Raw genomic sequence first — 23,561 nt, forward strand, 5'->3', positions numbered from 1 at the left:
TCGATGCCACGATATTGACTTTTAACGCATTCCTTTGATCTCGCGAATTTTAATTGAAACGTCCGCTTTTGTCATGATCGCAACCCGCATGTTTATGGATTATCACGCGTGAGCCCCCGCCCCTCCTCCCTCCACCCCCCGCAGGTATATACACATAATAGCGCGCCAATGTATATATATTTCTCTTTGAAATTAATATTAACGAGACTTCAAAGTGATTAATCGGCGAATCGTTGTCGCGCGACGGACTTTTCGCAGTCACGCTCGAACGAATTTTGAACGTTGAAATTTGCACGGGGCGCGAATATCCCGCGCGGAACAACACCCGGAGAGTGTCGACGTATTATTATTATTATCCCTGATCCTTCCGGAGAGAGATTTTGTTTCAACGGGAATTTTTTCGTTGACGTCCCGGTGGGAGTAACGCGGAAAGTTTGGCCCGAGAGTGCGCGATCGCACCCGGACGTTGCGCCCGATCTTGTTCAGTATCGGTGCTTTAATTAGACCACGCGGGCATTACGTGGGTAATGCCTGTTTCCGGGAGGCGTGCACGTCCACCGGTACATTATATTCTGCCCATTCAACGCCCGATGATGTCGTCCGGAAATGAAACAATTAAAGAGTTAATACGCGGAAAGATAATAGCGAGTATCGCGTAATAGGGGGGTAGCATTGTGTAAATTCAAAGATGCCGCGTACATAAGCGTTTGTGTCACGAGCAGCACGAGAGGTTGGGTGACGTTACCAGACGTTACACGATGCCCAGTGATTACGATTACATTACAGCGAACAAGACTCTTAACCAGCCATATATTAAATCTTACGTTATCGTAAACGATTTTATTTATAGCTGTCAATAAATGAAACACGCAAGTAGTATAGTAGTATAGTATTAAAATATTAATAGATTATCTCTCTCTCTCTCTTCGATCTTTATATTGGGTGATTGCATAAGTTCGTGCCCGATTTAAATATAAACTTCAATAGATTATATTTTAGAGATAACACTTTTATTAATCAATTATATAGTCTCCATTCTTTTCTACAATGCTTTTCCAACGATCTATAAGCTTGTCGATTCCATTTTTGAAGAAAGAACTTGGTTTTGCTTGAAAAAAGTTTGTAAGATGGTTTTCGACAGCTTCCTCGGAATTGAGATTCTTGCCATTTAAACTATTCTGCAAAGACCGGAACAGATAAAAATCTGAAGGCGCAATATCTGGAGAATATGGCGGGTGCTGCAGAATTTCCCATTGCAACTCCTGCAGTTTTCCTGCAGCTTATTCCTTTCAGTCAGGAGATGCGGCACCCGCGTATCGAGCTTGGAAATGTATCGAAGCTTTTTTAAATGACGAAAAGCGGTTGAATTATCGATGTTCAGCCTCTCAGCAATATCCTCAGTTGTAATCCTTGGGTTTCTTTCCACTAAGGCATGCACAATGTCATCATCGATGCCAGAAGGCCGTCCAGAGCGGGGTTGTTGATCCTCCATGTTGAAATCGCCATTTCGAAATCTGCCAAACCACTTTTTGACTGTTCGGAGAGCAGGAGCGCGGTCCAAATAAACGCTTTGAATATTTTTTTTGTGCCATCCCAACACTCACGCCTTTCCGAAATTCATATAGCATTACATGCCGCAAATGCACCTTTCGTTCTCCATTTTTAATGATTTCTCTTATGCACAAATGGACTTATCTGAACAATGTCTGACGTTAAATTGACATAAGACAACGTCATCTATTCGGTGTAAGCGACAATTACCACACGAAAACAATAGAACTCCGCCATACAGCAACTTAATGCCATCTATGAAAATCGGGCACGAACTTATGCAATCACCCAATACTATCAGATTTTTAATAGCAGCTTCTTCTCCAAGAATTTGTGATTGTCTAGGGATAGATCTATGTTATTTCGAGAGAGTTGGACGTGGGGAGGGGGGGGGAGAAGGAGGGGGGAGGGGGAGGCTAACAAAATCGAGATGCGAGCAATGGAATGTGTTTCGTGTCGAAGGTTTCCTCGCGAGCACAAGCACGTTAAAAGGGATACGCTTACCACCATCTGATATATCGCGTCGACTATATTGTACATCTCGTCCCTCGTGATGAAACCGTCGTTGTCCACATCGTACAAACGAAAGGCCCCTGAAAAGAGACGAGAAAGGGGGAAGAAAAACGCTATTGACTTCTGCGATTGAATTTCTGGGAGGATGTCCGAGATGCGCGTCTTTGTTCGGAGAGGAGAAGCTCCGTTTCTCGCGTGCACTTTTCTCTGTCTTTCGCGATATATTGTTCACTTCTGGTTCAGATTGCGATCGTGGATCGATAGCTATTCTGGAGAAGACAATCGAGGGAGTCTCGTCATCTATCATCTCGCATTGCGATGATCATTTTTCATAGCTCGTCTCGAATTTTATGCGTAATTCTCTTTGCATGTCCCGAATGTCTTTTCTCCGCGAAATAAAATTTTTGCAGAAAATGAAATGAATATGTATTTATTACTTGATTAAGTAAAAAATCAATCTCGTCATGCAATTAAATTTAATTTGATCGAAGAAATTTGTCAAAAATTTCCCCCCCCAAAAAATGTCAAAAAACAATTTATTTTTGCCATCCACTTCATTTAATTAATAATTTCGATTTAATCGCGAAAAGCTGAGAAAGACGAATTTTTTAATTTTTTTCAGATGAAATTGGATGAATTAAGTTTTCGAGACTCTTACTATCTTGAATAAATTAAATAGGGGGATATACAATACGTAGAGAGATCTCGGCGATTGCGCGCGATGTATGCAAAGTATCTCAAAAATTCGAGCGGATAAGTTTTTTTCGAAGGAGATCAGGAACAAGGTACTCACAGTGAAGCTTTTCGTCCAGGTTGCCGCGCGACGTCACCGAGAGCGCCCTTATGAACTCCTCGAATTCTATCGTACCGTCCTGAAACGACAATCCGACATTTCCTTATTTTGTCCCGGCTGTCGCACGCGAGATGCGTTCCTTTTTCCTATCGATCGCAAATTATTCGAGAATCGCCAACTACTTGCCGATCGCGTTTCTCAAAGACAAACGGCAATCAAGTTACAGTTAAATCTAGTATCTCGGTCTTACACTGTGCAAATAATTTTCTCTCTCCGGAATATCCTTATCTTCTCTCGAGACCACGCGAGTCGAATAGTTTTGCGAGAGAAATCCGTGGAAAATTTTCTGTCTCAAATATTCTTTCGATATTTTCGATAGAGACAATCGATTTGCTGCGAGAAATATTCACTCAATTACTCGGAAAGCGAGCCAGCGCTGATTAAGCATCGCGTTCGATTCGTCTTCGGCGTACGATTCACTATGTAAATTAACAATCTATTCTTATCCAATGCCAGACTAAATAAATGCTTAATCGGCAGTTAAACGCGGCAATAAAGACGTTGCGAGGCTGCAACGACAGCGACGGGGGAAAAATATAATTTTAGCGAGATACGGTCGAAAGTGCATCGCGTGATAGTCCTCTCTGCACGCAATCGCCGACACGACGAACGCAAATTTGAGAAGCGTGAGGGTTTGCGGAAAGCCACGATGTGTGCGCACGTGACAGGTAACTCACGGCGTTCTCGTCGAAAACTCTGAAGACAAGGGAGGCGAACTTCGACGGGTCACCCTGCGGGAAGAACTGCTTGTAGATCTTTATAAATCCCTGAAATCACGCGAGCTTTGTCCATATCTCGAGCTTTTTACTCGCTATTGATTATTTGGGGGTGATTAACCCTTTCCTTCTCTTGTTGTTGCCACACCATGGCGTGTGATTAATTTGCATATTCTTTTTACAGATTATTCGATTATTCATATTACATTTTTTATTAATCTTTATTTTTTGTCGTAAGCAATTTTTGGTAAATGAGACAAAAGAGAGGGAGAAAATTAATGCACCCAATACCGACGTAGATATACATACCTGTTCCGTTAGCAATCCATCGGGGCAATCTTTTAAGAATCCTTTGTGCCTAAATAATATTAAAGCAGTCCTAATATATAAATAATTATTCATAAAGCAAAAATATTCTGTGTCGTTAATAATTGTTAAATAATTTTTTGACAATTTATTTGTTCCAATAAATATTTATCTTAATTTGACGTTGACATTTAAATTAACGACATTCTGTCGATAAATTATCTTTTTTCAGCTATCGCCGAAATCTTTAATCATCCTGTCCGAGTTTGTACAAGTTCAGATAATGGCTCATTGTCTTTCCTAGGGTGAAACTTACCATTGACGAATCTCCTTTTCGGTGACTGTAACAGAAACAAGAAAGGAGATTTCGGATGGTGATTAATTATTCGCCCACACGATGTAAATAGCAAGATCGTGTTATTTCGCGCGTGAAAAGTGTTCGGTAAGAAAAAACGCGACGGAAAGAGTCGCGTTTTTTTTTGAATATACTTTTTAAAGCGTAGGTTTTTTTATCAAAAGATAAAATCGATAAAATCTTTTAACGATGACATTTGACATTTTATCTCAATTGATAACGAGATGATAGCTATTTTGTCAAATAAACGTGTCGTGAGGGAAGCCCTTTGCTTCCTACGTCAGCTGAGCCGAATGTATTATGGCAGGATGGGGCAAAGGGTAAAAGGGTAAAGGACGAACATTCGGGATCGATAGGACTACGACGGAACGAGAAGAGTTTTGTGGTTTATATGGTAATTCTTGCGTCATCCCGAGTATACCATTAGCTTTTACGAATAGTGCAGAGCGAAGTTCTCTCGTATGAGAAGAGCTCCAACTGTTTCGGAAAACACGCGTGACCTCATCGGGATATTATCAGAGTAGTTCCTTTTTTTATTGGCTGAAAGATTTTTCGAGCGAATCTCGTGAACGAATTATTTCTGCGCAAAAATCAAATCATTTTTATTCCATTAGATACGCTCGCACAGAGCAAGCAAAACAGATGGTTAGCGATTATCGTGCAAACTCGCAGACCAATCGCTATTTCTCAAAATTGATGGAGCGGAGGGCTGCTAAAATATTTCTATAACTGATGCAAATAAAATTCGCGCTGGAGGTATCGTCGGCGAAATGATTCCATTGTGTTCGTGACTCCGCGGTTTTGCGACGCCGCAAGAAAAAGCTCATTTAAAACTCGAATCACCATTGTAGTCTGTACGGTACACGATATCCATGTAAATCGATTGATATCGTTCGGGATATTGTCCTGTTCTCGACTTTTTACTATCGGGGCTCGGCCGATCGATCAGCTGTTAACTGTCAGTTTCGGCGCGATGTCTTCTCGTGAAAAGTATTATTGCACGTATCTCGAGGGATATTAATTTCGTGTTTAATCTCAAATATGATTTAGCATTTTGCCATTCCCGACATGAAACCTTCGTTAATCAAGAGAGTCTGATCGGGGCATGTACAAAGATGTAGCAGCGAGTCACGCAACTCTCGAAAAACGCCTGATGGCTTTTAATGGAAATGGGAATTTTTTTCATCAGATTGATTTGTGACGGTGATTCTAAATGACGTGTAAGTCGTCGCTGATTTTCGTTAGATTTGTTTAATTAATTATTTGCGCATGTGTCAGCAACAAGTAACGGCAGTCATTTTACGACTGCTCGCTTCAACGAATAATTTCAGAATATGAAACGGATATATAATATTATTGCGTCGTCGATATATTCGAATCCTGTAATTAGTTTGAGGATCGAAAATGCTTAATCGACCAAAGTCGCTCGTTCACTGGACTTAGGGTTTATGTGGACTAAATTGCATTTTCTTTTTCTCCGTCGTCCATTTCCTCGCTTTTCCCGTCCGTTAAATCTCTCGATATCTTTCTGGTTGCGAAAGCAACCTTCCCGATCGGGAAAAAGTGCGCCCCTCTAAATGACAATTCAGTTTATCGCGTTAATTCGTATAAACGCGCTTGGGAGCGATGATTAAACGCGTGCATATTTAATCGCTGCAATAAAATATTGGAGAAATCACTTGTAATGGAGAATGCAAATTTTAGGAAACTAGAACAACACAGGCGCTTTTATTTGCGGACGTTTTCCAATTTTTTAAATTTTTCTTTCCATCAAACTGTCAAAATATTCACACGATTTGACGGTCGCAAATAACACGAGTGAAGCAAGTCGCGCAAACGAGGCGGCCAATCACGGAAAAAAGATTTCAACGTTTCGATATATTCGAGTTCGAGGTTTTACGCCATTTTTAGAAAGCGATAATTAAACGTATATCAACCGTTTAATAAATAATTAATCGTAATTTATACTAAACTATACTTTATACGCTTTAATATTCCGCATTTTGGAACAGAAATCGCTAATTATTATTACAATTAACGATTAATTTACACGCTTTTAACAAACGACACGAAACTATATATTGTGAATATAAGTAATTGCAAATATAAATCTTTATCAAAAGGCGATAATAAATAATAAACAATAAATAATATTAATAATAATAATAATAATAATTTATAAATTTGATTATCATTTGCATCATTTTTAAGATATACATATTGCTCGTTCTTCTTTTTTCATTTTCTCAATAGTGCGATTCATTCGATATTATCATGCGATCTAAGACATATATGAAATATTCGAAATTTTATTTTAATCGTAATGACAAGAATATCTAAAATAATAAATTATCGCGTCGTTACGATCTTTACGAATAATAATTATTTTTTTAACAACACGTAGAGTCAAATATATTTTAAGGACGTGCTGTAAAACGATCGAATCGCAAAGTCGAATAATTAATATAATAACGATAAATTTCGTGATACGTTAATCGTTTAATAAATAAAATTCATCTATAATAAAATATTTATATAATTTAATACTTTACATATATACAATATTTTATAGTATGTAAAATATTTCGGCGACGAATTAGGACAATACCTAACATGGTATTTAGCCTTGGCGGCGTAAACATTGGCGCGCGTAAACATTGTTTATGTATCACGCATCTTGTTATCATTTACATAAAGACACTTGAATAGAACCTGTAGTGGGGCGAGACGCTCAAATTCCTTTCTTACGTGTTATCATTCGCGCGGCGATACTCGAGCAATAAAGTCGCGGTGCGTGGTCGGTGCCGCGGACGGCTTTCGCGTCTTCCGCGTCCGCGTATCAATACAGCATTGCCACGAGTCGCACAATGGCTCATACGTGCGTCGATTCCATCGATCGATTTCGTCCTCTTCCGCTTCCGCTTAACCTTTGCTCGAAGTAATCGGTGAATTCCCGACACGTCGACTCCGAGTGTGATTCTCACGCGAAGCGGGCTTCGATCGTGCCGAAATTCGAAAGTGCGGGAGTGCCGCTTAAAGTATCGGGCATGTGAATCAACCTGAGAGGAGGAGGAGGAGGAGGCCTAGGAGAGGCATCCTGCACCAGCGGAACAACCCTAGGGTGAGTATTATTTATTATTTGTATATCAGTTGTTAAGAATCACGTACGCGCATTAATTCGGTCTTTTTATTTGAATTAAACAAGAGAAAATTAAAAAGAAAAACTTTTATATAAATCTTATAAAAATTTCTATAGAAAGAAAGTCTTTTTATAATTTATAAAATGGTTCCGTATTTATATGGAACTTCTTAGTATTGTACGCATCGGATATAAAATATTCCGCATGAAATATTAATTTTATTTTGGACGCTGTTATATAATTTGGACTTATTTGTATGTTACAGACAACGCAGCCTCAAGACCAACAATTCCGCTGTTGCGCATCAGTGCCGGTGAGTGATGAAACTGACTTAATTTTATTTTGAGGTAACAGATTCGTATAGATTTGTAGATTGTAGATGCAAATTGTAGCTTTGTAGATAGATCCGTTGCCTCAAAATGGATGGGCTAGAATAGATTAAATAAAATAACTTTCAATAGATTTTTCCATTTAAATATTGATTACAGTTATATATTACAATTTAATATATTATAATTTAAGGTAGAAATAAAAATAAAAATTTACAAAAAATATAAAATATTTGTTTCAATTGATAAATTTTATTTGTCTAATGAAGAAGTCGCTACTCATTTTTTCAATTGTATCAAATAATAAAAACTCATTTTCATATTACGCCGATTTTATCCTAATTTTTCATAGCCCATTCATCTATATATTATTATCATATCAATCGGTTTTGCTTTAATTGATGTAAAGCCAAATTATTGATATATTTAAGGTATATAAAATAGAAATATTTTATTAATTCTATTTCAATATAAAAATTATATATTATTATAAATAATATTATATTATTATATAAGAATTCGATCAATTAATTTTGATATTATTATAAGAATTCAATCAATTAATTATGATTAATAATTTGGCATTATATTACTTAAAGTAAAGTTATATTAAAACGAATAATCAGCTGGCATCGGAAGGAATTTTCCTCCTTCATGTTTCACTCTTTGACAGAGATCGAAGTTACATCTCTGATTAGATGTAGCCAGAATAAATATGGCCAGGATCAACGAAGGGTGGGTCTAACTGATCCAACGGAAGCAACCAATATCGTAGTCAAAAAGCGCAAAAATACACATATCGGGCAATACATGTGTTTGCGCATTTCTATGTGCAATGGCACGTAATCAAGAATGCTACCGGTACATTCTATTAAAGCACGTGGGTAGAGCACGCAAATCGGGGCACGCGAATAGGGCATGCGAGTAGGGCACACGATTAAGACACTCCCCAAAATTTCAGTCATCCCGAATTCCCGCTGGCTTAGCCAACAAAAGTAAAGTTGTTACAACTATCTTGACTTAAGATAGTCATTTAATTCCTTAAGCATTTAATTCTTTGAGATTCTTAGGAAAATTAAAAAGTAGGATTCTTTTTAAGAAAACTGAAAAAGTGTGAAAGTTAATTATAAAAAAATTCAAAAATAACATGTTTTTTTACAAATAAAAAATTTTATTATCCACAAAATAAAGTGTAATACATATGCGTGTTACATTTTATTTTATATACATATTTAAACTCGTATATATATTTATTATATAAATTTATGTAATGTTAAACTCGAAGTAAATGCTGTCTGATATCAATTATCTATATTATTTGATATATCGGATATATCTATTTAAGAGATAAAGTTTTCCGATAGAAATGAATATATAATTCTAAATATGTATGTATGTACAATATAATGCTTTGATGGAAAAAGATTTTTCAAAAAGATGTTATTTAGTAACGACAGATGGGAACAATTGACATTAATTAATAAAAACAGAATTTATTGAGATTTGTTTCCATTTACATTTGGATGACGTGAAGTTTGCTTGAAAATAAGAGATGAAGTTTAAATTGAAACATTTTTTTGTTACAATTGCCAACATCTGGAATTTCTTTAAAATATCTCTATTTAGTTTTTGTCTCTAACGCAAAACTGTATACAAAAGAACGAAAGGATAATACAAGATAGTTTAGCTTGACAAGTTCTTCAAGTTAAAGGTTGTTTATCTGGCAGAGTGTTTGGGAAGTCGCGTATTTTTACGTATCATTTGGTATTTCCTCCAGATCGCTCGCGCGTGCTTTTCTTGCCATCTCTTTCCCTCTCTCTCTCTCTCTCTCTCTTTCCATCTGTCTCCATCCGTTAATAATCCTCGGTAGCCACTTTTCTCGGGGGCATCCGCCGTCGTGGCGAACACGAGTTTTTCTAATCTCCAGACTCAACGACGCTCATCAAAGAGGGGTGGGTATGAAGGAGCTGTCGAGGACTGTGGCGTCAAAAAGAAGTCGCAAAAATTCAACGATATTTGCCGTCACCATCTCTTTCATCGTTCTAAGCTAATCTCAGCTTATTTTTCCGGCGCTTGCGTTAGATTGGCGTTTTTGCCGCCGTCCGTTTCGTTCGCCTGGGCGATAAAGTCGAAACTGTCAAATCAATCGACACGTGCTTGGCGCGAATATTCCTTCGCCATGGAAATCGCATCATTTCGTATTCTCGTGCGTCATATATTTTCCAATTGCGATTCATTCGAAGAGACGCACAGCGTACATATGACGTTTACAATCGCCGGATTTATCGAGAAAATTCAGACGCAATGAATTTTGAAATAGGACATAAAGTACATGTATGAACGCATATTTTATATATATATATATATATATAATATTATTCATAATTTTTTAAATATTACTGTGAATGAAAAATTAAATCAGGCAGCTGACGTTTTATAATAATTTAAATATGACTGCACAAATTGAAATATTTTAAGAGCCTTTTGAATAAACTTTGCAATTTTATCTCTCTACGATGAACAGACGTTGTGCAAAAAAAAAAAAAAAAAGGATTCATAAAATAACATTATTTCGAATTACTTTAATTTGTCGAGTTCCAAGATCCATTTAATCATTTGAATACACTAGCAGTGATGTCAGTAGATAAAAGAAAACAAAAGCAGAGGGAAGCTTTTGTAGAAGCGCATCTGTTTAAAGACTTGCTTCGAGAATTCATCTCGATATATATCGCTTTTATTCCAAGAACGTTATCTCTGTTTATTTTCTTGACCAGGGCGAAGAATCTTCCATTTGCCGAGTACGAATCGATCGATTGCGCGCGGCCGATCCTTTCTTATATATTAAAAAATCCTGCGACCTCGAGGGAAGCCAACCTCGTTGGTCTTTGCGCGAGTTCTATAAGCCGGCCGATCGGATAACGGCGAAAAAAATCAGGTGGAAATTTGCGAAGGAATCCGATCTGATAGCGATCCATTTTTCACGATTCCGTCCTCTCTTTCACGGATGATGGATAGCGTGGATATTCTCTTCTCTTTCGAACCTCGAGTCGATTGTCGCCGGTGTATTTTTCGCAGATCACGCGATTCTTTACGCGAGCGGAAGAAGCGTTGGCCAAAAATATAATGGAAGCGTAAAAACTTTTGCCAGGGAGATTTGTTCCGGTCGGACAAGTTTAATCAAACGGCAGAACTATTTGTCGAGGTCGCTATGAAAAATTTCAAATAGACGCAGATAAATTACTCATCTCTCGCCTATCGATTCAACATATTGAGCAATAAAATTGGAGATATTTTTGCTCGCGTACTTTTACTTCGACTTTCACGATTCTCACGTTATTGGATCGGCGGATAACTTTGCGCGATTAAGGGCGGCGACGAAGGGCAGGTTACTTAAAATGAATCGAGAATAGCGAGCAGTGGCCGACTGAGGTAACTGCGGCGGATAATCGCTCGTAAAAGTTGAAAAAGCGTCTCCAGGAGCCCTCGAGTCGTTAATTAAAATAGCTTTTGGGAACTTCGCCGTGTCGGGATGCGCGCGATGACATGGAGATGGGAAAACTTTCGTGCGACGTCAACGGCTGCCGCACACAAAAGGCGATCTCTCTAAAAAGCCTACAGTTGGGCCTCCCCGGCATCTCAAAGTCTCGTTAACCCGGAAGATGTAATTTACGCTTTCAGAGACACGTTAATCGAAAAATCATTATCCGCCTTATCCCGACTCATTAAAATAATTAAAAATTTTGCTTCTTAGCTCAAAAAATTGATTTCAATTTCAGGTTATCAATTTTCAATTGATTTAAAAAATAAAACCGGCATATATGAAAGATGATCAATCAGACAATTTGCTGTAGAAATTAATATAAAGGCCCACGTTTTAATAGAAAATTTATACGTAAGGAGAAAGAAATATTTTTGCTGTGAATAAAAAAAAATTTTCATCTCTCTACTATGGATCATAGGTGCGTAGAGGCGTAATACGCGTTATACGTAAGCTGCTCCACGGGGATATACTATACAACGCCTGGTTGCGCATAAATGCGAATCTGCCACGGCTGCATTTCATCCCATAGAGAAACAGCGTCGAAACATAATAATACATTCCGTTTGTATTGTGCATTTGCGCGCCAGGTAACGCGAACGATCGCGCGAATACGCGACGGAAGGTAAATTTCGGGACATTACCTGCGCGCAAGTACAAATACAATTTATGCAGATAGTTGGTACGTTTACGAGAGTTCTCGCGCGCATGGCGCTACATAAATACATGCGCGCGTGCGCCCTTATTTCTCGAACCCCCCCCCGGTAATTGGAACGAAACGAGCGTGGAATATAAAGGATAACCGAAAGTTACGCCATGTATTATTGTTTCTCGAAACAGACTCCGTAGTGTTGCACGTGTCGTAAGTTTAACGAATTATCGCAGCGGAAAAGCGTTTAACGAAGGAAAACCCGATATTCCTTTGATCGGGATTAATATAGGCCACGTTTGTCAACGCTGGAAGAGCCGAGAGGTGAAGCTACGAATTAGTTAGTCTCCGCAATTTTATCACCGTGAAAATATATATAACTGGTGGCTCCTCTCGTTGGGGGAGGGGGGTTTATTCATCCGCGACCCCCGATCGGCGGCTCTTGGAGTTGCACAGGAGCTGCGATTCGGCCGATGAGCGACAGATTCTCTTCGTTTCCGGCGGAATTCAATTTCCATGGGCGTTATCGGGGGTCCACCTCACTCTCCCGCTATGCAGATTACGCGATCGCTTGTCGGTTCTCCTTCTCGGTATCGACGCTATCGCAGCATCGACAATTTACGATGCCATCGGCCCCATTCGATGCACGCGCACGTGTTGTGACACGCCTCCGCAATTTGCGACGATAACCGGCGTCGTGTAGTTAGGACGATGACGAGGGGGATGATAATGGCGGGACGTAAAATTGTCGCGAATAGGGTGGAGGAGCGTTCCTTATTAGCGGGCAAACGCCAATGTTCTGATCTTGATGCGCTGAGAGAGGGAAAATGAAGTCTTTTTTTTTCGGGAATTTATTACAAAAAAAAAAGAAAATGAATTAAAATCGGAAAGGATTTTTAAATAAGTTTTGCAGTGAGCATGTTCACGATTTTTTTTTTATAGTTTATTATCCTAATAAATATTTTGTTAAAGGACAATTCTCGATTTTAATTAATCTTTTTGTAATAAATTTTCACAGAGAGACCTCATTTTCGACAAATATTATTGCTTAGTATCCCTTTAATCTAAGAGGATTTGACTGCATGATGACACAATTTTGAGAATCTTTATAAATTTCAATTTACATATAATAGTCGTAGATGAAAATAATTATTAATCTCGAGGATAAATTTTGTTTATTGGAATATATTTTTAAATTTGAACCTTTGACTTATTCAATCGAACCTAAATTTTTAAATTACTTTCGAATAAATTATAAATAATTCTCTAACGCGTGCGCGGATAATAATCCGTTTACCATTAGTTGAAGAAACACACTTGTAATTTCTCAAACGACTTACCCGCTGAATTAATTTGGCGAACAAACGCGCGAACAACTTTCGCGTATTTAGGACAACGGTTTATAAAGTGCACTTTAGCAGAACGCTTGAATTAACGACGTTGTCCCGGATGTAACGCGACCGAATCCAGCGGAGTATATATCGTCAACGTATCGTGATGTAACCACGGGAATATGGTAACGACTCGTGCAAATTATTTACGCAGCCGAATAACGTGACGCGCGTATATCGCGATCGCGTAATACAATTGGAACAATATTTCGCCAGGCGTTGATAGAGGCAGATCGAATTAGATTTTGACGAGTCCCTAGCTACCTTGTTACGATTTTTTTTTGCGCGCAATAAACTCACGTTGGACGGAAAGTGGAAAACGTAGTAACCAAACGTAGTATACTATTACATTATGCATTTTGCAATAAAATGTCGTTGGGCGGAGATATGACAGTCACGTGCGGCACGTTGCCAATTAAATTTGTAGTCGCTCGTGCACGGTGCAGTCTAGCGAGATATTGGATCTGTATACAATAATTAGTGGCCAATGAGAAATATAAGAAAGATCAGAGAGCTTTTATTCTTTCTCTGTGAAATATTAGTATCAGTATATTTATATATATATATATAATATCAATTATATTATATCCACAGACGATATACTATCGCAAGCTCCATTATATACAAACGATTGATTTGTTGTTGCAATTATTTGAATGATTATTGATTAGTAACAATTTTTATGGGGGATATGATAAAGGATTAATCAATAATAATGGATTGAGCCAATTAATAACAATAATTAATAAATTAGGCGTTATTCTATATAACAGGACTTAAGGAGTAATTATCGTGTGTTCTTATAATAAAATTCACATTTAAAACGAATACACGAACGTTTAATTAGAATAAATATTAAACAATTCTTAGAAGATCCATCGAGAGTCGAAATTGGGACAGAAACGTTTGTTAAATTTTTATCTAATTGCGTTTTTATAGATTTTCTGTTCATTCATTAATAGTTATTTTAACAGCTTTATACTAATTATTTTGTACTTTGTATATCTAATTTATTCTAATTTATTTAAATTAAATATTCGTGTATTTGTTTTAAATGTAAATTTTATTAAACGAGAACACACGATAATTGCTCCTTATAGCCCTGTTATAAAATTATTGTTTATTATTTCGGAGCCGTTTTGATTATTTTAATAAATTAGGACTGCACGCATGGACAGCTGTTTGTCCATTTGGGAAATGGGCGTATGATAGGCAGGGAGAAATCTTTGTCGCTAATTTATTAATTCTTTCATCGAATTAGTACGATTCAACAAGGAGCGGAGCAAACATATGGGAGATCGATTTGCGGATCGATAAATCGTTGATTTGCGTCCATGTTGATTCTCACGCATTGTATCTTATCTCTTCTCTCGTAAATCCAATTATCGGGATACACGTATCGCTTTGACAGATGATGGAAGCGCGCGTAGCGGTTCACGCTCCGGTGCTATACGAGACACAACCATTGTTGAAATGTGACAAAACAACGTATCAGCCGCACGTGCTAGAAACGTCCAACCAAACGGGGGTGTCAAGTCGATTTTCAAATCTCTTTTTAACGGCGTGGCAAGTTGAGGTTTCGATTGCGCTCGGCCTATTGAAACGCTTCGCATTTTTTCCACGTCTTCCTAATCTGACACTCTGAAAATAAAGCGATTTTTGAGAATTTTTTTCAAAGAAACGTATAAAACGTATTAATTCTAAACTCTGCACGTTTATTAAATAACATTTCAAGTATATCCTGAATTTTTTTCAAACAAAAATATTTCTTTGTTTCGGAGTTATGTAATTCAATCACAGGGTGTCTCAAAAAAAATTTATTCGTGGCGAACATGATTCTATAGCAGTTGTAGTTATCTGAAATAAAAAAACCGAAAAAAGATTCTTAATCCGAGTATCACTGTCGCGTAAACTAGAATAAAAAAAATATCGAAAAATAAAAAAATAAAAAAAAAAATTTCATTTTTCACCAAAAGATTGGTTAATTTTGTAAGTCGCAAAATTCGGATTTTGCAAATATTGATTTGATTCTAGTTCACACGATAGCCACACTCCCATGCAGATTAAGAATTTTTTTGATTTAAAAAAATTTTTCTTTTTAAAACATCCAGGATATATTTGAAATGTTATTTAATAAACGTGTAAAGTTTAGAATTAATATGTTTTATATATATATATATATTTTTTTTTAATTTCCCGAAATCGTTTTTATTTTCAGAGCGTCGAACTAGGAAGAATCCTTAATCTATATCCTGTGTTCAAACGAATAAGAAAAATCAAACAAAGTGTCAAACATAACGTTAATCATTTATTAGCGATTCGATATTTGTAATGATATTTTCGTATCCGTGAATGCATCGCAGGTAATGGAGAATATATAAAAATTTTATTATCAAATTTTCGACGATCGTTAATTAACGCGTACAGCTCTATATTTCCGCTATTGTTGCATCCGTGTTCATTAATATTGCCCGCTAGTCGAAAGCGATTTGCGCGCGTAATGAAATGCCGAATTAAATGTCGCATTATCCTAGCTTGTCAATTAACGCGCGTAATTAGTCGTCTATCGCCGTGTAAATGAATGAACGATCTTCAACTGTCAGATATTTAACATCGTGAGTAAATTTGTTTATTTTAACTTTACTAATTAGTTGGATACGCGCTGCCATATCAATAATCATTATCGTTCATGAAACAAAGCGACATTACGATCATTTACTCAATGATTGGATATTATCACGAAAATTGTATCTTTTGATAGTCGCTTTCTTGTTTACGATGTTTCATCATACGGAGGAAAATATGATTTATTCCGATGTCATCGAATCGACGATGCGAGCGGCCATATTTGAAATGCAGAAGGGCTTTGAATATTTCTCATTTTTTTTTTCCCAACATATACATCCTCTTATAAAATTCATAAATAATTTCGTAAATAAGAATTGACTGTCGGAATAAATTTCTCCGGCTACGGCTAGATTTTTCGCGCCGTGGCTTCAATCTTGGGGAAAAAAAAAAAAAAAAAAAAAAAATCTATTTAAAAAGGAAATAAAAAATATAGAAGAAGTAATAATCATAAAATTTTCCATAAAGATCTACGAGTTTGTTCGTTCGTTTGTTCGTTCATTTGTCTATTCTACTAAATTATCCGTCACCCTTGTTCTCCTTATCTTCATCTTCCATTCTTGTCATAAAAATGAGAATTGTGTTTGCACAGTCATAAGAGAGAGAATGGAAGGAGAATTCCAAGTAGAAGTAAGGAGGCGGCACGTAGCAAGAGACTTAGCTCTCTCATCTCTATTCCATTTTCTTAGAATATAAAGAACTATCGTACTCCATCGGCGCCTCGACGTATATACGCCGCCGCATTCGATGGAATGCATCATGCCTTCTGATTTTACTGCCCAAATCACTCGGAGATGAAATGACAGGCGCATACAACGTGCGATACATGCGTTCGAACAACAATAAAAAAAAAAAAAAACATCGCACGCGAATCCAATTTCGAGATGACATTCCGAAAATAAATATGTTTTTATTTAAATTATCTCAAAATCTCTATAATTTTTTTCATCACAAAACATTATAAGTTTCCAAGGAAACCTGTTGCAACTAATTAATGTCGGATTATATTAATTTTTGCATCAATAAAGTTTTAGGGAACAAAAAACTTATAATTAAAAAAAAATTAATAACTTTCTTCGTGATAATGTCTGCATTTTTCATAAGATATATTATAGAATCTACAGCGTGTTTCTTATAAATATTTTATTTTAAATCTCTATGTGGGCATATATATATATACATATATTGAATTTTAAACAGATATGTACAGGGTGTAACAGAATGTTTCGTATCAGCAGTTTTTTGACGAAACAACGCATTCTTCGTGAAAAATGTTTCATGCAAAAGTTGTAGAGTTCTAAGTGGCGTATTATTATATACAATAATAATATTAGTATGATCTTGAATAACACCAGGTCATATAAAAATCACTTTGAATTTTTCAAATGGAACTCCCTATTTTTCATCACATATTCTTGTAGCTTACCTCGAGAGCTTTTCCAAAACACTATGATAAAGTATTTTTTCTCGCTAAGTACTTTTTGAGTTATTTTATATTTTAATCTGACATATTTTGATATAAAAAAATTAAATATCTCGTAAAATATTTAGTTTTCGATAATCTTACCGTAATACTTTTATGTACAGAATCTCTGTTACACCCTGTATATGTTTATCTTCCTTAAATAATAAACGAATGCAATTAAAAATACGAAAAATTCTCATTAAAATAACAATACTTTTTGAAATACTCGCAGGAATATCGCGGTTTATGAAAGAATCGAGATTAAATTCCCTCAAGTGCCAACAAGATTAACGTGTTAATAAAAACGAAGAATATTTTTCAACTCGCGGCGTTTTTTTTTTTTTTTTTTTTTTTTTTTTTTTTTTTTTTGAGGAAACGAAAGATCTATAGCTACGACCATCCTAAATTATCCGCATATTCCAGCAAAGTGCATTCGTGCTTTTATGTTCCTGCAACGTGAAACTTGCATCAGTTGGCAGGACCAGACGTGATCAGCATTACGTCTGCTAAATATTGTATTAGCAGGCGTGACATGGTGTGCCACCGCTGGTACTCGATATCCTAGATTTTATGGCTAATAAAAGTCACTTTTCTGTCGGCGCAAATATATATATATATATATATATATATCGGTATTAATAATGAAATGATTCGATTTATCTCTCGTTTATTTATTTTCAAAAAATATAAAAAAATCGAGTTTAAATAGCTGCTCTTTTTCACAATTTATTCTTTCGATATTTCTGTGCGTATAAACGCAACGAAAGCAACGGAATTTTTAAAGGGCGGAGAAAATATAAATTGGTGAAAAATATTACGTAAAAATTTTGCGTTGTATCTTTTTACAGCAGCTGATGATAAAATCTATTTTTTCAAACACGTGGTAACGTAATCGAGATTTATTGAAGATTGTTTGGAATTTTTTCGTTCAATAGATATTTAATTAACATTATTTTGTGCCTATCGCGTTATAAAAGGCGATCGGTTTTTGCCGTCGTTCGATTAAAATCTATATGTCTTTGAGCTCGATTCTTCTCTCCGGTTTGCTTGAAATACCCTCGTTCGCGTTCATTAATCGAATTTCCATTATCGATCGAACGCAAACTGAAGGGAATTTTTCTTTATCGAGAATCAAGTACTTTTGATCTCATTAAGATTGTTGAAACGTTTGGAATTCTTCGGATTCTTTCAGAAATCTCATATACAGGGTGTCCCCAATTTAAATGGCAAAACTTCAAGAACGTGTAGGGGATCGAAAAACTAAGACAAGAAGTCCTTTAGAGGTTTCCTCGTTTTTGTTCCATTTTAGGGAAAATCGCAAAAATTCAATCTCTTCATTGTCAGTTGCTCTCTTGAGTCGATTGGCACCGAATAAACTTTCTGCTTCAAGGTTCCTTACATATGTAAACACTCGATGTTATTCTTTACGGTGCCAATCAATTCAAGGGAGCAATTAAGAGATCGAATCGTAGATGCGGTGCACCAAATATCACTAGAACAATGTCCAGCTGCAATTAATGACATCAGATGCTAGATGTAATGCTTGCATTGCTGCAAGAGGGCAACATTTTGAACAATATCTGCATTAAATAGATGATAACATAAATAAAATGTAAATAAATAAGTAAAAAAACGAAAACTTGTTTCATTTCTTTTTTTGCGATTTTCTCCAAAATGGAGCAAAAACGAGCAAACCCCCTAAAGGACTTTCCGTCCTAGCTTTTCGATCCCCTACACGCTCCTAAAGTTTTGCCATTTAAATTGGGGACACTCTGTATATTCTTACGCAATATTTCGTAAACAAATATAAATATATACAATCTTTCTAGTATCTCTCACGAGAAAAGTTGCGCGATGAATAATGGAATGAGCTAAACGCTAAAAATTTTTACAATCTAGCTCGTATCTTAATCGCCTTGTTTTTCTCGACGCGAGTCGCGACAATATTTTTCCGGCGTCCGATATTTCTCTTTGAACTACTGCGACCTTTCCCATTCTACCGGCCTACAAAAGGTTATATGTACTCGGTTGGATTCGGATCTTTCGACATTCATCGCGAAGCAGCTTCCTGGTCTCGATAAAAGTTATATAACAGTATTAAACCGATACTATTAAACTCGGAATGGAAAAAGGTCAATTCTTATCCGATATAAGGGATTAAAAAGTTTTTCTGATAAAATAATCTTACTAATTCAGAATCGTCGCTAAGGAGATTCATTGCTATAATCATGATACTGGCAATCATTTTATCTTTATCGCGACCTGTAAGAACGCGAGTTACATTTTCAGATCCTGAATTATCTTTCCCCGACGAAATTTATTCGTTATAGCTGGAATGCAACGATACAATATTTTTGTACGGTTTAATAAAAAGTCTCTTAAGCACGTGTAGCATTATAGTAAATCCCTTTTATGTATTCCAGTGTAGAATGGTCCTTACACAAGCGCAGCCAGAATTCGAAATAACTCTGCCTGTATCGTAGATGGAAACATTGTAATATACGAATTCGTATACGTTTTCGCGCCGCAATACAGAGGAAACGTTTGTATAGTTTCGGCGAACAAAAAAGCAATTACGCTCCCTCGCACGCTTCGATATTTTATTTTTATTCGGTCATTCCATCGCGATGGAAATTTCGCGTCCCTCTCGCCGCTGATGTATGAATCATTAACAGGACATCCGACGATATCAGCACGCTGTATGCGCCACTCTGTACCACCAAGAGCTCGCGGAATTATGGGAACGATCCCATAAATTCACCCTTGTTTGAACAAAGGGCGGATTCTCGGAGCACATCCGGTCCCTTCGGCGAGCGCGCGCGCGTATCTATCGCCCCGTCCTAGATTCTAGTTCCAACCGCGTTTGGGTACTCTAACGAAATTACAGGGACTGCGAAATTAACATCGGCAGGGAGATGCCGTTGCATTCGCTCAAGAAGTTGGCCGAAACTCCGGCCGTTATCGGTTTGTCGAAGAGTGCGGAAAGGGACCGATTGCTTCAAGTCGATTAGCGCTAGTTTAACGAATCACACTCACATAGACACATAAGTCGATAAATCGTTTGGCTTGCGAGTGTTTCAGACCATTTCGTTCATCGCTGTTCGCTTATTCGACATTATTCGCACGGATATTCAATTTTTTCGTGGAGATACACCGTAATTGCCATCAGCACGTTGCCTCGCCACGTTACTACGCGTACTCTCCGGGTAAACTGATTGCTGGGATTTCGTTTCTTCCTCGTCAGCTGACGCCCTCGCTCGAATAGGCGAAGATTCCCGCAAAGATTCCCCGGGAGATATAAATGATATGTGACGTGCGTGCAAGAGTTTGCACTTTCGACTACTATCATTCGGGAAGTTAAATTAAATTCATACATGCCAAATATATAGGATAAGAGCAATTTCGAGATTGGGAGGCATTCCATAAAGCATACTTTACGGTTGACGTTTGTTGCTTTCTTATTTCGGAGGAACACACAAGCCACTAGCATGCTTTTCAAAATACTTGGCGCGCCCGCGACCACTTTTCATTAATCTTTATTTAACCAAGTTTACGAAATTTTGTAGATATTTTAATTTAATAGTTATATTATTTCAAAGAAAGAGAGAGAGAGAGAGAGAGAAACTTTTATTATACATTTGCTTTTTTAAAAGATTCATGTTGAATTTTGCATATTCATCGATTTCAAATGGCTCGAATGTTTACATTTAAAGCATGCAAACCCTCTTAATGTTAGCTATTCGTGCTACTTGAATTACATGAAACCCATCGATTTATTTTAGATGGAATATATCACACACTCGTGTATATGTCAGAAAAAAGTTAGATATTTTGATATAATAGAATATTAAATAATACATATAACTGCGACGCGTAAAATTTCAACTACATTAATATGCTAAAGGGTGGAAAATAAAGTTTTAAATTAATTCAATTCTATCCTACCGCGGCTAACAGAAAGATAATCCCGAAATTGCTCGCGCTCATCTCCGATGACATAGATATGACGGAAAGTTGGCACACGCGTGCAAAGTAGAACTCGCTGCAAATTGCGAAACTCGACAGCCGGCAGAAGCGACTACATTTGCGGCCGGGGGCCCGGTAATCGTCTAGCTCGTACACGTATACATGTCGTCCGATGTGCATCCACATAAGCGACGTGAGCGACGAGTGGAAAAGCGTCACGTGCATCGATCGTCCGACCGTGACAGACGACGAGAGGGGAGGAGGAAGAGGTCGGCTGGGAAAACGCCGCAAATGAATAATAACGTCATCCACAATATATACGAAGACTCAGTGTCTACAAAGAACAGAGAGAAAGAAAGAAAGAGAGAGAGAGAGAGAGAAAAAGGAAGGTTTGCTCGCGCAAACTTTATGTATCACGTTTTTTTCATTCCCTGAGAGGGTGGTTGAAGCGTCGACGAGGGTTGAAAGACGGACGGGAAAACGGCGGGAATCAACCCAGGCGTTTCCGTTTGCCTCCTTTCCGTGGGAAAGATGGGAGGGCGTGGGAGGGGAGGAAGAAAAAGTGATATCGACGACGACGAGGAGTCGCGCTGGTGGTCTTATGTTCGTCGGCGCGAATTCAAGCCGATATCGCCGAGTTTCGCGATACGTTTGCGCCCCCCCCCCCCGATTCTTCTTCCGTTCCTGGTGATTTTCGAAGAAAAAGGGACGGCGCCGCCTAAGAATAACATTCAACGCGATCCTAAATCAACTATTCGCGATTGATGCGGCCAATCTTGCGGATGAGGCGAACTTTTCGCGAAATTATCTTACAAAATTATTTTCTCTCTCTCTCTCTCAATATTGAATTGGCGGTACGAAGTAAATATCAAGGAAGTTTAACTGGCATTCGTTTTAAACGCTCGTAAATGAAGCCATAAACATCTCCGCTTGGTTCGGTGGGCTAGAAAAGGCGGGGAAGAATTGGAGAACTTAAAACTCCGTTGTAAAGGATACTTGATCATCCATCTTGGTGATATGTACTTCGGCTAGGTCTTTCGAAGAGAAATTGAGTAACGGAAGCACTCGTGTAAGTAACCGAAGATAAACGATAGCTCCTACAATTTCTCAGCGACATATCACATCGCGATACGTGTACGCATGTGTGTATGACGAAGAGATGCTAATTATTTACTGCATGGGAGATAAATTCTCGCGAAGGTGTACGAATGTGCGTAAACCGGACTGAAAAGGTCCACGGGGGACGTAGATCAGGGACACGCTCGAGATAAAGCTGGGAGAGGGACAGTACGTTAAGGGCAAAGTGTCGCATGAGAAAAGTTAATAAGCGGTCTATGATAACATCGGGCGTGAATCGCGTGATGATGGGAGCGAATCTCGTAATTTTTGTGTCGTGTAGATTGCGATTTACGATATAGTCGCGAATCGCATCGTTTCGCAGACACGTCTATCGATTTTCGCGGGCAGATTAAATGGAAGTTTCCTGCGCGGACGGTGCTCGATCCCTTGGTCAAATGTAAAAAACCGTATCCTACAATTAAATTTAATTAGAATTTGACTTCTTATTCGGAGTATACAATAATAAGTTGGAAAATGTTTCGTGGTAATTTTTTATTTTTGTATATTATTTACGAATCACGATTTTTTAAAGATATTTTATAATAATTATTTCGAGATTGATTTTATATGATATTTCATATATCATTTATTCGACGGGGTGATTTTATGGTACGATGATGGAAAATATTCTATTAAAGGAAATTGCATGGCCGAACGATGACGTCTATTGTCTTTATGCATAAAGTTCCGGAAAGCCTGGGGTTATGAAATATGCACATCGTGAGTTTCATTACAGCGCATAGCGTTGTATATTCCACATCCGGCTTTTCGAACGATAATTAATAATTATTTGGAGTCGTTCTTTTTACGAATGTGTCGTCTCTTTATTGCTCGGGATTAAACCAAGTCGAGAGATTTTTTTTTTTTTTTTTTTTTTTTTACAAATATGGGATTGTTTATGTATTATTCAATGGCTTTTTCTTATTAAATATTTCTTTGACTGTAGATAACGATTAATTCGATGTACTTTATTAAAATTTAATTGAATCTATTAGGTGTACAACTTTGCTTCCGCCGTTTTTTTTTCCGAAATTCGAGGCTTTAT

The 23,561-nt window shown here is 37.3% G+C and overlaps 2 protein-coding genes across 7 annotated transcripts in view; one reads left to right on the forward strand and one right to left on the reverse strand.

Annotated features, from left to right (window-relative positions):
• Window positions 1-23,561, reverse strand: part of LOC138939582 (frequenin-2) — a 43,084-nt gene that overhangs the window by 10,481 nt on the left and 9,042 nt on the right. For 5 of the 6 annotated variants that reach the window (XM_070307476.1, XM_070307474.1, XM_070307473.1 and 2 more), the window contains exons 3-7: window positions 4,256-4,280; window positions 3,943-3,991; window positions 3,595-3,684; window positions 2,858-2,936; window positions 2,056-2,144 (exon numbers count right to left, since the gene is read on the reverse strand). In XM_070307476.1, coding sequence (XP_070163577.1) covers window positions 2,056-2,144; window positions 2,858-2,936; window positions 3,595-3,684; window positions 3,943-3,991; window positions 4,256-4,280 — 332 coding nt within the window. Of the gene's footprint in view, window positions 1-157; window positions 1,515-2,055; window positions 2,145-2,857; window positions 2,937-3,594; window positions 3,685-3,942; window positions 3,992-4,255; window positions 4,281-23,561 lie in introns of those variants that run through there. The other variant, XM_070307477.1, reaches the window with a different exon arrangement.
• The window catches only part of LOC138939577 (uncharacterized), an 88,581-nt gene continuing 72,300 nt past the window's right edge, over window positions 7,281-23,561 (forward strand). The window contains exons 1-2 of the mRNA XM_070307462.1: window positions 7,281-7,415; window positions 7,700-7,747. The gene's annotated coding sequence lies outside the window, so the exon portion shown is untranslated. The remainder of the gene's footprint in view (window positions 7,416-7,699; window positions 7,748-23,561) is intronic.

The sequence above is a fragment of the Polyergus mexicanus genome, unplaced genomic scaffold (genome assembly GCF_030449975.1).
Source record: "Polyergus mexicanus isolate NDT 795.1 unplaced genomic scaffold, iyPolMexi1.0 SCAF_14, whole genome shotgun sequence".
In the NCBI taxonomy this organism is placed as follows: Eukaryota; Metazoa; Arthropoda; class Insecta; order Hymenoptera; family Formicidae; genus Polyergus; species Polyergus mexicanus.